At 40.8% G+C, this 16,171-nt stretch overlaps 1 protein-coding gene across 1 annotated transcript in view; it reads right to left on the bottom strand.

The window, feature by feature from the left end:
- Nucleotides 1-238: 238 nt before the first annotated feature.
- LOC136873537 (PI-PLC X domain-containing protein 2) overlaps nucleotides 239-16,171 on the bottom strand; it is a 50,200-nt gene continuing 34,267 nt past the window's right edge. The window contains exon 4 of the mRNA XM_067146709.2: nucleotides 239-2,552. Within this exon, the coding sequence (XP_067002810.2) occupies nucleotides 2,309-2,552 (244 nt within the window). The 3' untranslated portion in view covers nucleotides 239-2,308. The remainder of the gene's footprint in view (nucleotides 2,553-16,171) is intronic.

The following is a 16,171-nucleotide window of genomic DNA, read 5'->3' as shown; positions in this document are numbered from 1 at the left end:
CATAAAGATATATATATATAGGATGATCTAACTTAATGTGCATGTTTAATGATATATTTCTTGTATAATTCTACATTCAGTATTTAACCCAGCCTACCTTTGTGTAAACTCTACTCGTTTATGTAATAAACAAGCCTGAAGTTGAGAGCTTCAGAAGGAGATTTCTGTGAAAGGGAATGTTAGAATAGGGCAACATAAATCATTCGACACATAAAAAATTATGAGTAGGCTTCTTTATTAGGAAATTAACAATGGTCTGGAAAAGAACAACTCAGAAATACAAGTCATGTCAAGTCTAAAAGCTCAGAATCAGTGACAATTCGATTTTCCTAGTTGACTCGTTTGGTTTCAACACCAGACATGAAAGTAACATCCTGAGTTTATGTCTTACAGAGAATAACGATTTGCTTCATTTCAACAACGGACGATCGGCTATAGCCTCCGGCATAAAATTACGTGGAAGACAGAAAATCACAAAAATTGACCCATTCGGTCTCATTAATTATTAACGATAAATAATGTACGAGTAGGGGTTCTGAATCACTCACCATACAGTCTGAGTATGTCGTGCTTCAGATAGTGCTAGTAAACTGACTACTACTACTCTTGTTGCTACAATGTTTTAATTCTTCCCCTGAAGGGGGAAGCGGGCCTCTTAGACGGTGACTCCTTCACTCAGGCTAGAAAATTTCCGGTGAAGGTGAGCGAGTTGGCGGCCGTAAGTAATGAGCAAAGTATGTTCTGAAACAATGGGTGCAACGTCAGCATTTCCTACGCTTTTGGCGGGAAATTTGAATTTTTGCTGAGTCAGCATTTTTGTGCAGACAAGGTCATTGACTCCCTAGTCAATGGCATCATCATGACGTCTTAAGCTAACCTTGCAACCATGGACGCTAACTTAACCCCACTGGGTGAGGTTAGCTACCGAGGTTATTTCTGGGAAAATGCTGACGTTGCACCCATTGTTTTAGAACAGGGCCTCTCAGGGTGCATGCGTCAATGCATTGCACGGTGCAAGGTGCAGAACACGACTTCACTAGGTTTACCAGAGTGAAAAACCCCCACTCCTCTTTCCCTACATCTGTCTCACCCGTTCGGCCTGTCTCCACCTTCTTCGCGTTTCCTGCTGATTCTCCCCTCACTGCGAAATATTTTTGTGCGGTGAGTGGAGACGCACTATTGTATGGGATAATGTTACCGGCGTTAAAAAAAAACCTCTTCTTTCAGTTTGGTTTGAGCACACAATTTATCTACTCTAGCTCTTGTTTTCCTATTTCTTTGCCATTATACCAGTAATGTCTGGAACAAGGGATCGTCTGACAGCAATTCTGAGAGCGTTCTTTAAATTACAATCAGAAATACTCGCACACAATGTAGTTTACGTATAAGTCAAAACAGAAAAATAACTTCCACATATGTATATAGAACGAAACATAGAAATAAGCTTAGCTGCTTCTCGATGCAGTTTGGGAAAATCTACCTTCGATAAATTCTCGTAGAATTCGAGCAAAGCCTTTGTATTGAAAAATAGATCTGTTTAATGATAACGTAATTATTGTTCCACCGATTAAGCATTTGGCTTTATCGTCACGACTGAGAAAAATTACGAAAGTTCCCAGGTCGATTGAAATGAACTTTCGGAAGTCTTTGCTTTCTTCAAAACAGATTTCTCCATTATTATGTTGTAATCTTGCGCTTATCTGTTTCACTGATAAGCAAGTCGTCGATCACCGAACGCTTCGTCGCCCTCAGCACACTACACCATTCGAGTCAAGCCGAGTTGAGTCGAATCGGACCGATGCACAATGCACGGAGTCTCTGCACCTCGGTTTGAACGTGTAAAATTTTGGGCGTTTGAGAGGCCCTGTTTTAGACCATACTTTGCTCATACTACTGCATTCGCCTTAGCGCAGGAGAATGGAAAACCATTCTCAGGACAGCCGATGGGGGGACCAGACCCAAATGCAGAGGCGTAGAGCTCGGTTGGTCGGTCGGAGTGCAGAGCTGTCGGACCACGGATCATCCGTAGCCACTTGCAACCCTACTGTGCAACCGCCGACAGTAAACTGAGACGATTCTTGCATCGGCGAAGATTCCTGAGGAGTGTGAAGAATGCAATTACAGAACGGTTCCAAAAGCAAATCGCCGCCCTGTAGAGCACGACCATCGATCTGTTGTTTTCTGCTGGCGTTCGCCATTAAATGTAATAAATCAGTCTTGATCTCTTAATACTAAAATATGCGGATTAAATAGTTATTTTTGTCCAGTTCGATTGACGACCTGAATACGGAATGTAGAGTAGTTTGTGCTACCGCAGCAGTTTTCTGTTAAGAGCTATTACAGTCTCGCAGAATGGGATTGAATCCACGAAGTCCGTTACCAGTACATTGAACCTTGCGTGACCTGAACGGTGTATGTCAATCCAAGGAATGATGACCGACTGACAGGGTTTGACACAAGCGTCGCTGTGATTGGACATCACATTTTTCTGCATGAAGGTGGAGTTTGGAGTGATGGCACACACGGAAATATATCCTTGAGCACCAGATGGCCTGCGAACAGAAACAAACGGTCCTATGCAATATGTTTGCTGTAGGATTCTTGGATTTGATTCATTCTTAAGTGAAGAAGAAGTCATGGGAAAATTTTGGCAATTATATAGAAAGGGTTCAAGTTGCAGAGAAACTTTTCTGGACTGTTATAAAGAATATTAAGAAGGGAGAAAAGGAAATGAATCGGGTAATGGATAAATTAGGCGAAGGCATTAATGATCAGAGGGTATCACTGGAAAATGGCAGGAATATTTTGAAAATCTCTTCCACGTAAATCTTTCAGTTGTTATCTCGAACAGTGGAGTTCAAGAAGAGAAGAACAAAGATGACAGTGAAATCATGGTCGAGATATTTAAAGGATGGTAAATAAAATACAGTATATTGCCATAAAACAGCTGGAATACATGAAACTAGGCATGAAATCGTGAAAAACAGGGATGAAAGCAGGATTAGCATGGAATGTTAGTAAGGTACCTTCTGATTCGACGAAAGTAACTGCATTTAGGTAAGGGAACAGGAAGGATTGCAAAAATAATAGGTAGTATACCAGGCAAGGTGTTAACAGGTATTTGAAATAAAGGCTGCGATCTCTGATGGAGAGTAAGTTGGGTAAAATCCAGTGTGGTTTCAGGCCACAGAGGGGCTGTCAGGACCAGATTTTCAATGTGCAATTCAAACCTATTTCTTCAAGTAGTGATAGCGATTTCTTACAGCTCGAATTAAGTGTTACCTGTCACTTTAACGTCTCTACCCCCTTCCCCCCATGGCGCTGCAGCCCTTGAAGGGCCTGGGCCTGCCAAGCGACAACTGCTCAGCCCGAAGGCCTGCAGATTACGAGATGTCGTGTGATCAGCACGACGAATCCTCTCGGCCGTTATTCTTGGCTTTCTAGACCGGGGCCGCTATCTCACCGTCAATAGCTCCTCAATTCTAATCACGTAGGCTGAGTGGACCTCGAACCAGCCCTCAGGTCCAGGTAAAAATTTCCGACCTGGCCGGTAATCGAACCCAGAGCCTCCGGGTAAGAGGCAAGCACACTACCCCTACACCACGGGGCCGGCTTAGCCTAAGGTCTCTAAGCCCCGGTTTATTAAATCTCAGTTAAGATTTAACTGCATGTTAAAACAATTTAACAGTGAACTTAACCACCTCAGCATTTAATCAACATTTAAGACTAACAATCTGTTAAACTCTCAATGAACTTAAAAGCCCAGGTTCAAGCAGTTAAATTTTCTGTTAGCTCAAAATATGGCATGTGCATTAGATGAAGAACTTCTGTATCTTGAATATCATCATCATCATCATCATCATCTGTTTACCCTCCAGGTTCGGTTTTTCCCTCGGACTTAGCGAGGGATCCCACCTCTACCGCCTCAAGGGCAGTGTCCTAGAGCTTCAGACTCTTGGTCGGGGGATACAACTGGGGAGTATGACTAGTACTTCGCCCAGGCGGCCTCACCTGCTATGCTGAACAGGGGCCTTGTGGAGGGATGGGAAGATTGGATGGGACAGGCAAGGAAGAGGGAAGGAAGTGGCCGTGGCCTTAAGTTAGGTACCATCCCGGCATTCGCCTGGAGGAGAAGTGGAAAACCACGGAAAACCACTTCCAGGATGGCTGAGGTGGGAATCGAACCCACCTCTACTCAGTTGACCTCCCGAGGCTGAGTGGACCCCGTTCCAGCCCTCGTACCACTTTTCAAATTTCGTGGCAGAGCCGGGAATCGAACCCGGACCTCCGGGGGTGGCAGCTAATCACGCTAACCACTACACCACAGAGGCGGTATCTTGAATATTTGGAATATAATAGGCCTTTTTTCAGAAAGAGTTAGAAGAAATTATTTTCATACAGCTGTTTCAGTTGTTTGATCGTACGTTGGCAAACGTCAGTATGCACATTGAATTCAATACAAATTTTCTGTCAAGCGTCACTTATAGCTCTGAGCACGGATCCATTAGTTTGCTTACATTCTATAATAGGAATATACCTGGAAGTAATTTCCAAACGAAGGGAAATCTGAACCACTCATTCTCTTCTCGGCTTTTTTTCATATTGGTTTATAGAGCAACAGAAAATTCACGGTCAAGACAAAAAATTCTAATAAATGTTGACTTTACGCGCCTTAGTTTACAGCTGTATTCAAACAAAAGCACTTCTTCTTCTTCTTCTTCTTGAAAGGTGTGGTTGGACTCATGTGTTATCGTCCAGTCACGAAAACATTAATTACTTAACACTGACACATGTATCACTCGTATTGTACTTTAAAAAGTAATTGATAGAAAAAAAAAAAACATTCCGTAGGAGTCACACAAGAAACGATGATAACATATAGACAGAGGGTAAAGAGATTTATATCCTACCAAAATTATGATAAACATTTTGCAATGGAAGAGAGAGCATAAAGAGACTGTCAGAGGATTATAATATAATATGTGCATCATCAAGAAACTGATTTATGCTGTTCACAAGAGTAGGAGTTAGAGAGGATAATAAACACGAAATACTTGTGGGGAAGGGGATGCCCATGTTAAGCAAAGAGGATAGGAAGCGCTGGCGGGGAACATCAAAAGCAGGACATTGTAACAGAAGATGATTACTGTCAGTATCAGACAAGCCACAAGCACAGGAAGTTGGGGGAGGAAGATGAAAACGATTTTTATATTGGGGAGTAAGGGCATGATTAAAACGTAGACGTATAATAGATGTGATATGGCGCCGAGAGTACGTACCATAATAAAACCATGGTTTAAGAGGAATAACAGGTTGTAATTGATGATAAAAACATCCCTTTTCTCGTGACGTTTCATTCCAATCGGACTGCCAATGTTGATATGCTATATCCCGCACTTCATGAATGAGATCAGAAGGGGGGATCGCAAGAAAAAGAGAGGGGGATTGTTGTGATGCTCGTTTAGCTGCCTGATCAGCAGTCTCATTCCCCATGATACCAGAGTGACTGGGAACCCAAACTAGAGTTATATAAACACCAGAACGAGTAAGGATATATAAGAGATACTTAACGCTATATAAGTACCAATTAGGGGAAGAGAGAGGCGAGCATAAGGCATGCAGAACATTTTGTGCATCCGTGAAAATCGTAACCTTATCATAAGCATGTGACCTGATGGTAATGAGGGCTTGTCTAATAGCAAACAATTCGGCGGTAAAAACAGAAAAGGCAGAAGGGAGGGAAAACTCAGAGAGAGTATACGGTTGGGGGATATAAAAGGCTGCTCCAACGCCGTGTGCTGATTTTGATCCGTCAGTAAAAATACTTACTTCCCTTATGTAGAGGGACACGGTTTCCACGGGGAGCTTTGGAAGAATAATAAGAATGTAAAAGTCGTAGCTTGGGGATAAGCTGAGACCGGGTAACAGTAAAATGTTTGAGGACATACTTAGCGGCTATAGTCTGTCGCCGAATCTTTAAAGGCTGTTCACCGGCTTCTATTAATAAGGCATTGGTTGGTGTAGTTTTAAGTGCTCCTAAACAGACACGTAGTGCGTGGTATTGTATTGTATTTAAACGTGCAAGGGTAGTAGCAGAAGCGGTGTCGATAAAAAGAGCACAATAATCTAGTAAGGATCGAATAGTTGCTCTGTAAAGGAGAATAGCTGTAACGGGGTCAGCGCCCCAACTTCGACGGGTGATCGTACGTAATATAGAAATAAAACGATCAGTTTTACGTTGAAGAGAGACCACATAAGGAGTCCATGATAATTTGTGGTCCAATATGACTCCAAGGTAGGGATGCTGATTAACAAAGGGGATGGTAAGACGATCAAGAAGGAGAGGAGAACGGTTAGGTGCGCGAGTATGGGTAAATAGGATTGCAGCACATTTGGAAGGCGAGAGTGAGAAACCATGTTCATGTAACCAGAGAGCAACCTCATGAAGGACACACTCTATTTTTCTCCTACACACATCAACACTATCATGTGATACGTATAAAACATAGTCGTCTGCGTAAGCTAAAACTCGTGCGTTCTTTGTAATTATACGTTCTAAATCTCGCATGTAAAGCGCAAAGAGGATACCGCTTAGTATATCACCCTAAGGGACTCCATGCGAAACGTGTCTTCCTGGAAACGGGGAGTAGGGGGATTTGAGAATGAGAGTACGAGAAGTATATAGGCGTTCTAATAGTGAAATAAAAGCAGAGGGAAAGCCAAGCGAATCAAGGCAAGACCATAATAGGTGTAAAGGAACGGAATCATAAGCTCCTTGAATATCAAGAAAAACAGTAATAGTGCTATGTTTACGATGTCTAGCTAGTAGGAGATCAGTCAACAAAATATTGAGTGGATCTTGTGTGCTACGTCCTTTAAAAAAGGCATACTGATATATAGGAAGGATCTGATGTTTCTCCATAACCCAGAGAAGACGCCGTAGTAGAATTTTTTGAAAGAGTTTCCTAACACAGGAACTTAAAACAATGCCACGATAACTTAAAGGAGAAGAGGGATCTTTCCCAGGTTTAAGAATTGGGACTAAATGAAAGTTGTTCCACTGTGCCGGTACTTGTAAGGTGAGAAGGATATTATTAAAAAGAGAAAGTAAGACAAGAAGACCGGTATGGGGTAAAAGTCGGAGCATAGTGTAAGTGATACTATCGGGACCAGGAGATGAACTACGAACTACTTGTAAAACGGACTGTAATTCGGACAGTTGGATGGGTTGAAGTAAAACAGAAAATTGGGAGGATATGGGACGGAAAGAAGAAAAGGGAGGCGGAATTGTGAAGTCAGGTGTTATAGTATATAGAAAAGAAAGAAGGACATTAGGCAGAATAATCGAATGCGCAGAGTGTACAGAAGTAACACGGGTAAGTGCGCGAATGGCGTTCCAAAGGGATGTTGCAGATACGCGATGATTAAGAGAGGAGATGAAGGCCTTCCAAGACTCGCGTCTCTTTGCATTAAATATGCGTTTGATACATGCATTATGACGTTTCAATGTTAAATAATTAGCTAGTGTCATATTCTTACGATACAATTTAAATAAAGCTGTTCGCCGCAGTATTAACTTGTGACATTCGTCGTCCCACCAATGTATTTTCTGATAAGGACGGGGACAGAGGGAGGGGATAAATTTGAATGGATGGAAAGTCTCAACATATGAGGAGAGAATGCGTAGAAGGGTAGGATAGTCTAAGGTATTGGGCGTGTATTGAAGGAAATGGGTGTGAAGGAAACTACAATACGATTGTTTATCAAAATTTCGGAAAGACCGAATATTACTGAGCTGAGAGGGTGGGGATGAGGAAAAGGGTGGTTTACAAACACCAAAAGAAATAATAAAAGGGAAATGATCACTCAGATGAGTGTCACTGAGTATATGCCACACGGTATTAGGAGTCATGTGGTCATGGCAAAGCGAAAGATCAACAGAACTAGGGGGTGAACCAGGAGGGGTGAGTCGAGTTGGGGACCCGTCATTTAAAAGGGTAAAGTGATGGGATTGAGTTGCCGTAAGAAAATTTGTCCCTTTAGATGTATCTTTAGAACTACCCCAGGCAGTATGGAAACAATTAAAATCACCAAAGAGAAAAACATTGTCTATGGAATCAAATTGGGTAAGGAAGTGGGACCAGTGAGAGGTAGATATATAAACATCAGGAGGACAATACACATTGATGAAATATATATTTCGCACGATAATACCTAAAGCAAGAGTATTTGGAATGCAATGCGTCAGAGGAAAGGGGACATATGGAATAGACTTATGAATAAAAATGGCAAGGCCTTCACTTCCATTAGTATCAAGGCGTTCGACACGAAAATCAGGAAGATGAAAAAGGGTGTTTGTATAAAACCACGTTTCTTGTATTATAATGATGTCAGCACATGTTTCCTGAATTAATAGTTGAAGTTCATGTTTTTTATGAAAAAGACTTCTAGCGTTCCACTGCAAAACGCGTATCATATAGGGTAAGGATATGAGCGATGCGATCTCGTAGTTGATAAATTACCGGTGAAATGGGAGACTCTCCTCCCACATTCTGAAGAAGCAAGAATAAGATTTGTTGGATTTCTTGATGTACTTGGTTTCTTTGTATTAACAGTTGAGAGTCGTGGGATCGGGGCGGGTAACTAGGACCCGAAGTAGAGGGAGGTGATGCTGTGGGAAGAGAAGATGGTGTTGTAGCAGGCGGAGGAGAAGAAAATGGAACCCGGCCCGTAGAACCAGGGTCAGGGCGTACCAAGGCAAGATAACCAGTTCTATCATAACCCGGAGTCAAAGGCGGAGGGGCAGATTTCTGGATTACTTGTGTAAATTTACTAAACAAAAGCACATTGGAGTGCGCTCAAAAACTGCATGATTCTGCCACTGCCCTCTAGATTCTCACTGATCGTGAATCTTGTGAGAAGTAACACCATGTTAGCTAACAGTTCTCAGGAAATGTTTGGATAAACGCAAGAATCTTGACATTTTTAACTAAATTTTTAACGCTATGTTAACAAGCAGTGCGTTAGTTTTATTTCTACTGAGATTGAATAAATCGGGCCTAAATGTGTTTCATTGTATTTCACACATAGATAAAGCCCTATTTGTTTCACGTACGAAACGTAAATGAGGTTAGGGATCTTATTTGACAAAGAACTACCTTTCACTCCTAATCTATATAAAATGATAAATGGAGCATAGAGAACCTTGGATTTTGTACTCAGGAACGGAAAATAATTTAAAAAGGCAAACAGATGCATTCGTTTGTACAATTCCTATATAAAATGATAAATGGAGCATAGAGAACCTTGGATTTTGTACTCAGGAACGGAAAATAATTTAAAAAGGCAAACAGATGCATTCGTTTTTACAATTCCTTCGTGAGACTATAATCAGAATTTGCACATTGTACGGAGACCCAGGTGTAAAACACACATTGCACAAATTAAATACGTACAGCAATTATTTATACGAGTATTTAAAGCAGGCATACGCTCTAATGACACCATACAACGATTTATTTTTAATTTAAGATTGTGCAGCGTAGAATTCCGAAGGGAGAATTATGCTGTGACATTTCTCTACAAAATTATAAGTGGTAGACGTATTAGATAACTTGGAATTCCTGGCACTTTTAAAATGTCATCTTCCTAGAGCCGACAGTAGAAGAAACTTGACATTTCAAACTGAGAAAGAATATCTGCTCATGCACATTTTCTGTTCACAAACTATGTACTACAGCGAAGAGAAACCGAATTGATAGCGGCAAACTGCTAAGGTGGTTTGGAAATGTAAACAGGATAGAAGAGAAAAGAATACCAAAACAGATGCTGAAGTTCGAGGGAAGGAGAGCGAGAGGGAGACCAAGGACAAGGTGGATCGGTTCAATAAAGAGGAGTGCAAGAAGAAGAAACCTGGACTGGGACAAAATGATGGAAGAGGGATGTGGTGCCCCGACCCAGCAGGAGATGGATTCATATAATCTTCTTCTTACACCGCTTTTCCCACGTCTGAGGGATCGCGGGTGCGAACTGTGTCGCACATGTGGATTTGGGCCTGTTTTACGGCCAGATGCCCTTCCTGACGCCAACTCTACGTGGAGGGAAGTAATTACTATTGTATGTTTCTGTGGTGGTTGATAGTGTAGTGTGTTGTCTGAATATGAAGAGGAAAGTGTTGGGACAAACACAAACTTGCAGTGCCCGGGCCAGAAGAATTAATCAGACGCGATTAAAATCACCGACCCGACCGGGAATCGAACCCGGCACCCTCTGAACCGAAGGCCTCAACGCTGACCATTCAGCCAATGAGTCGAACATTGGTATTAATATAATGTAATGAAGTAAAGATTTAAATTAAGAGTGACAAAATCTAAGTGAAGTAAAGAAACCCTACATCGTGCAATAAATAAATAAATAAAAAGTTTCATAGATCTAGGTAAGGCATATGACAGAGTCAGTGGCGGCGACAACGACCCCGCAGAACCCGCGGGACCGGGGAGCCCATGGCTTTTGAGGGGCCCATGACTTTTTATTAATTCAGTAACTGAATAGTGATTATTTACATATTGATAAAGCTACAGCACACTACACAGTATTATTTTTATTACTTAGGCCGTCGTAGTGCAGAGCTTCTATCGTCAATAGGAGTACGGTAGTTATTTCTGACCGAGCTCGATAGCTGCAGTCGCTTAAGTGCGGCCAATGTCCAGTATTCGGGAGATAGTAGGTTCGAACCCCACTGTCGGCAGCCCTGAAAATGGTTTTCCGTGGTTTCCCGTTTTCACACCAGGCAAATGCTGGGGCTGTACCTTAATTAAGGCCACGGCCGCTTCCTTCCCACTCCTAGCCCTTCCCTGTCCCATCGTCGCCATAAGACCTATCTGTGTCGGTGCGACGTAAAGCAACTAGCAAGAAAAAAAGTTATTTCTGAAAGAATGTGAGTTTCCCAACCTGTTCCAATAATAACCATCCCTTGATGCCACTCACAACAATCAACAAGACTTTTTAGCCAGTTCTGACAACCCAGTAGTCAGCGGAGATGCGATAACAAAGACATCCTCCTTATCTAAACTCTAAATACTGTACTGAAGCTTTGAGCCTGTTTATAACTCTCGGCAGTCAGTGTAGCTAAATAGGCTTACGATGGACGGTTGAGTTGTGAATTGTTGGTCCTAGGAACGAAATTATTTCTTAATATTGTGACGGTCAGCGTATTTTGATTACTATAATATTAATCTATATATATATATATATATATATATATATATGTATATTGCTCAGAATTTAAAAAGAATGGTATTTCTGTATCGGTCATGTCCACAGTAACAAGGAAATGCCCTTTTTGATTTTCCGTAATGTCTGTCTGTCTGTCTGTCTGTCTGTCTGTCTGTCTGTCTGTCTGTCTGTCTGTCTGTCTGTCTGTCTGTCTGTCTGTCTGTCTGTCTGTCTGTCTGTCTGTCTGTCTGTCTGTCTGTCTGTCTGTCTGTCTGTCTGTCTGTCTGTCTGTCTGTACACCCATCACGAGAAAATAGCTGAAAAGAATTTAATGAAAATCGGTTTGCAAAGTCGGGGAATAAGTTGCTACAATAGGCCATAAATAATTTTATTCACGCTGAGTGTAATGATAGTTTAAGGGAAGGCCGAAAATTTAATTCTCAAATATTTATGTTATTAGTGGTCGTATCTTAATGAAAATCGGTATACAAAATCGTGAATAAGTCATTACAATCTGGGTTATAAATAATTGTATTCACGCTGAGAAAATGGTAGTTTAGGGGAAGGTCTAACATTTAATTCTCAAACATTTATGTTATTAGCTGTCCTATATTAATTAAAATCGATATGCAAAGTCAGGGATTAAGTCACTATAATCTAGGCCATAAATAATTTTTAATTCACGCTGAGTGAAATGGTAGTTTAGAGGAAGGCCTACAAATTAATTCTGCAATATTTGTTATTAGTGGTCGTATCGATAATAGCCTATACCAAAAAAACTGAAGTTATATAGAATTAAATTTCCGATCATTTCTGACTTATACTTTGTTACCGTACCGGCTATGATCACAGAGAAATTCATGAATTTGGATTTTTGTTACTAAGTCCATATCAGCGCCAAGTCACGAGAAAATGGGTAAACAGAATTGAATGAAAATCGGTATGTTAAGTCGGAGAATAAGGGACTACAGTCTACGCTAAAAATAATTTTATAAGACGCTCTAATATCACAGAGTCTAAAGAAAACTAACTGTGAAGGGCTACAATATAGAAAGCTCATAAAACTGATCAACAATAACATTACATTAACCATCGTTTGTTGTGATGTGCTTTATGTCTTCTATTGCCACTCATCTCATATAGATAGGATTACTGCTGCGCACCGAGTATTTAAAAAAATTGCTTTACGTCGCTCCGAAACACATAGGTCTTACAGCGACGATGGGATAGGAAAGGACTAGGAGTGTGATGGAAGCGGCCTTGGCGTTAATTAAGATACAGTCCCAGCATTTGCCTGGTGTAAAAATGGGAAACCACAGATTACCATCTTTAGGGCTGCCAATAGTGGGGTTCGAATCTACTATCTCCCGAATGCAAGCTCACAGCTGCACGCCCCTGACCACACAGCCAACTCGCCCGGTCGTACCGAGTGTAACAGCCTGCCTGAATATTGGCGGGAAGTAGCTGGGGAGTTATATCTTTCTTCTTTCACATGCCGTTCCTCTGGTTCATACATTTTCTAACACTACTGGTACGTAACACACTGGTTCATCATAGCGTTCGAGCTATTCAATCCCTACTCTGAGGCACTGGTTGGAATGAGCAGTGTGGATATTTAACGGAATAATGGCAGAGCAGTGTTCACGACTGAATCTTGGATTTTTCCAAGTCTCGTTTCAAGATTGGCATTTTACCTGATTTTTCATTGTGATTTCACCTAGTGGGAATTTGTTAACTTTTTTTTTTTTTGTGGTATTGAGAAAATATAACCTTTGTTAAAATTTTAATTCATTTCTTGATATTGTAGTTAGACCCATTCAAGTCCGCACCTTCTTTCACCTCTCTGCGTTCCACAAATACCCCGGAACAATTATTATTATTATTATTATTATTATTATTATTATTATTATTATTATTATTATTATTATTATTATTATTATTATTATTATTATTGAAAATGAAAACCTACAACCTGTTTTCCAGTCTTTGACCGGGTCAGGGATGTAATGAATGAATCATATATAGGCTGTTATTACGATGGGTCCCAAAGTGATTTATATTAATGAGTGATAGATGCTATGAAATGAGAATGGAGAGTGTTGCTGGATGAAAGATGACAGGGAAAACCAGAGTACCCGGAGAAAAACCTGTCCCGCCTCCGCTTTGTCCAGCACAAATCTCACATGGAGTGACCGGGATTTGAACCACGGTATCCAGCGGTGAGAGGCCGACGCGCTGCCGTCTGAGCCACGGAGGCTCTATTGTTATATTAATTATATAATTTTATATATAATAATAATAATAATAATAATAATAATAATAATAATAATAATAAGAGCCCTTGCTGGCAAGACGTAGTGTTTACAGTGCGCTATGTCTTTTGGTACGGGTTAGAGCAATTTGTTACTTTCATTGACCTGTCTCAGTCTCATCCTTGGCTTTGACAATATGAAAGTGACCGAGGTATGAGCAATGTTAGTAATACCATTTCTTATGCAGCCAGTCCCTGTTATGAATGGTGTGAAAATATCGCTCATAGGGTCAGCTGGTGCATACATTTCAGTGGGCTTGGCAATAGCATCTTGTGGGTCGGTGAGGAAAGCAACGGGAAACTACCTCATTCCTCATTTCCCTAGTATGCCTCTTCAGTGACGCCTAGGCTGTCTATGATGGAGCTGTGGAGGTTCAAACCAGCCTTCGGGCTGAATACCCAACATACATAACATTATTATTATTTATTATTATCATCGTTGTGTCGTTGTTGTTCATTGTGATAATGTACAACCCTGTACTACGTAATAAATTTGTAACTTTCCTTCTCAGGAAACGAGGGGCCTATTTTCAATTATTGCAGGGGTGCCCCAAGCTTCTTGGCGCCGCTTCTGGACAGAGTACAAAGTCATTTGTTGTAGTGGAGGTTAAATCAATCAATCAATACTGATCTGCATTTAGAGCAGTCGCCCAGGTGGCAGATTCCCTATCTGTTGCTTTCCTAGCCTTTTCCGAAATGATTTCAAAGAAATTGGAAATTTATTGAACATCTCCCTTGGTATGTTATTCCAATCCCTAACTCCCCTTCCTATAAACGAATATTTGCCCCAGTTTGTCCTCTTGAATTCCAACTTTATCTTCATATCGTGATCTTTCCTACTTTTATAAACGCCATTCAAACCTATTCGTCTACTAATGTCATTCCACGCCACCTCTCCGCTGACAGCTCGGAACATACCACTTAGTCGAGCAGCTCTTCTTCTTTCTCTCAATTTTTCCCAACCCAAACATTGCAACATTTTTGTAACGCTACTCTTTTGTCGGAAATCACCCAGAACAAATCGAGCTGCTTTTCTTTGGATTTTTTCCAGTTCTTGAATCAGGTAATCCTGGTGAGGGTCCCATACACTGGAACCATACTCTAGTTGGGGTCTTACCAGAGACTTATATGCACTCTCCTTTACATCCTTACTACAACCCCTAAACACCCTCATAACCATGTGTAGAGATCGATACCCTTTATTTACAATCCCATTTATGTGATTACCCCAGTGAAGATCTTTCCTTATATTAACACCTAGATACTTACAATGATCCCCAAAAGGAACTTTCACCCCATCAACGCAGTAATTAAAACTGAGAGGACTTTTCCTATTTGTGAAACTCACAACCTGACTTTTAGCCCCGTTTATCAACATACCATTGCCTGCTGTCCATCTCACAATATTTTCGAGGTCACGTTGCAGTTGCTCACAATCTTGTAACTTATTTATCACTCTATAGAGAATAACATCATCCGCAAAAAGCCTTACCTCCGATTCCACTCCTTTACTCATATCATTTATATATATAAGAAAACATAAAGGTCCGATAACACTGCCCTGAGGAACTCCCCTCTCAACTATTACAGGGTCAGACAAAGCTTCACCTACTCTAACTCTCTGAGATCTATTTTCTAGAAATATAGCAACCCATTCAGTCACTCTTTTGTCTAGTCCAATTGCACTCATTTTTGCCAGTAGTCTCCCATGATCCACCCTATCAAATGCTTTAGACATGTCAATCGCGATACAGTCCATTTGACCTCCAGAATCCAAGATATCTGCTATATCTTGCTGGAATCCTACAAGTTGAGCTTCAGTGGAATAACCTTTCCTAAAACCGAATTGCCTTCTATCGAACCAGTTATTAATTTCACAAACATGTCTAATATAATCAGAAAGAATGCCTTCCCAAAGCTTACATACAATGCATGTCAAACTTACTGGCCTGTAATTTTCAGCTTTATGTCTATCACCCTTTCCTTTATACACAGGGGCTACTATAGCAACTCTCCATTCATCTGGTATAGCTCCTTCGACCAAACAATAATCAAATAAGTACTTCAGATATGGTACTACATTCCAACCCATTGTCTTTAGTATATCCCCAGAAATCTGATCAATTCCAGCCGCTTTTCTAGTTTTCAACTTTTGTATCTTATTGTAAATGTCATTGTTATCATATGTAAATTTTATTACTTCTTTGGCCTTAGTCTCTTCCTCTACCTCGACATTATCCTTGTAACCAACAATCTTTACATACTGCTGACTGAATACTTCTGCCTTTTGAAGATCCTCACATACACACTCCCCTTGTTCATTAATTATTCCTGGGATGTCCTTCTTGGAACCTGTTTCTGCCTTAAAATACCGATACATACCCTTCCATTTTTCACTAAAATTTGTATGACTGCCAATTATGCTTGCCATCACGTTATCCTTAGCTGCTTTCTTTGCTAGATTCAATTTTCTAGTAAGTTCCTTCAATTTCTCCTTACTTCCAGAGCCATTTCTAACTCTATTTCTTTCCAGTCTGCACCTCCTTCTTAGTCTCTTTATTTCTCTATTATAATAAGGTGGGTCTTTACCATTCCTTACCACCCTTAAAGGTACAAACCTGTTTTCGCATTCTTCAACAATTTCTT

Source organism: Anabrus simplex, chromosome 1 (assembly GCF_040414725.1).
Source record: "Anabrus simplex isolate iqAnaSimp1 chromosome 1, ASM4041472v1, whole genome shotgun sequence".
In the NCBI taxonomy this organism is placed as follows: Eukaryota; Metazoa; Arthropoda; class Insecta; order Orthoptera; family Tettigoniidae; genus Anabrus; species Anabrus simplex.
This window is presented reverse-complemented; position numbering and strand designations above follow the sequence as displayed.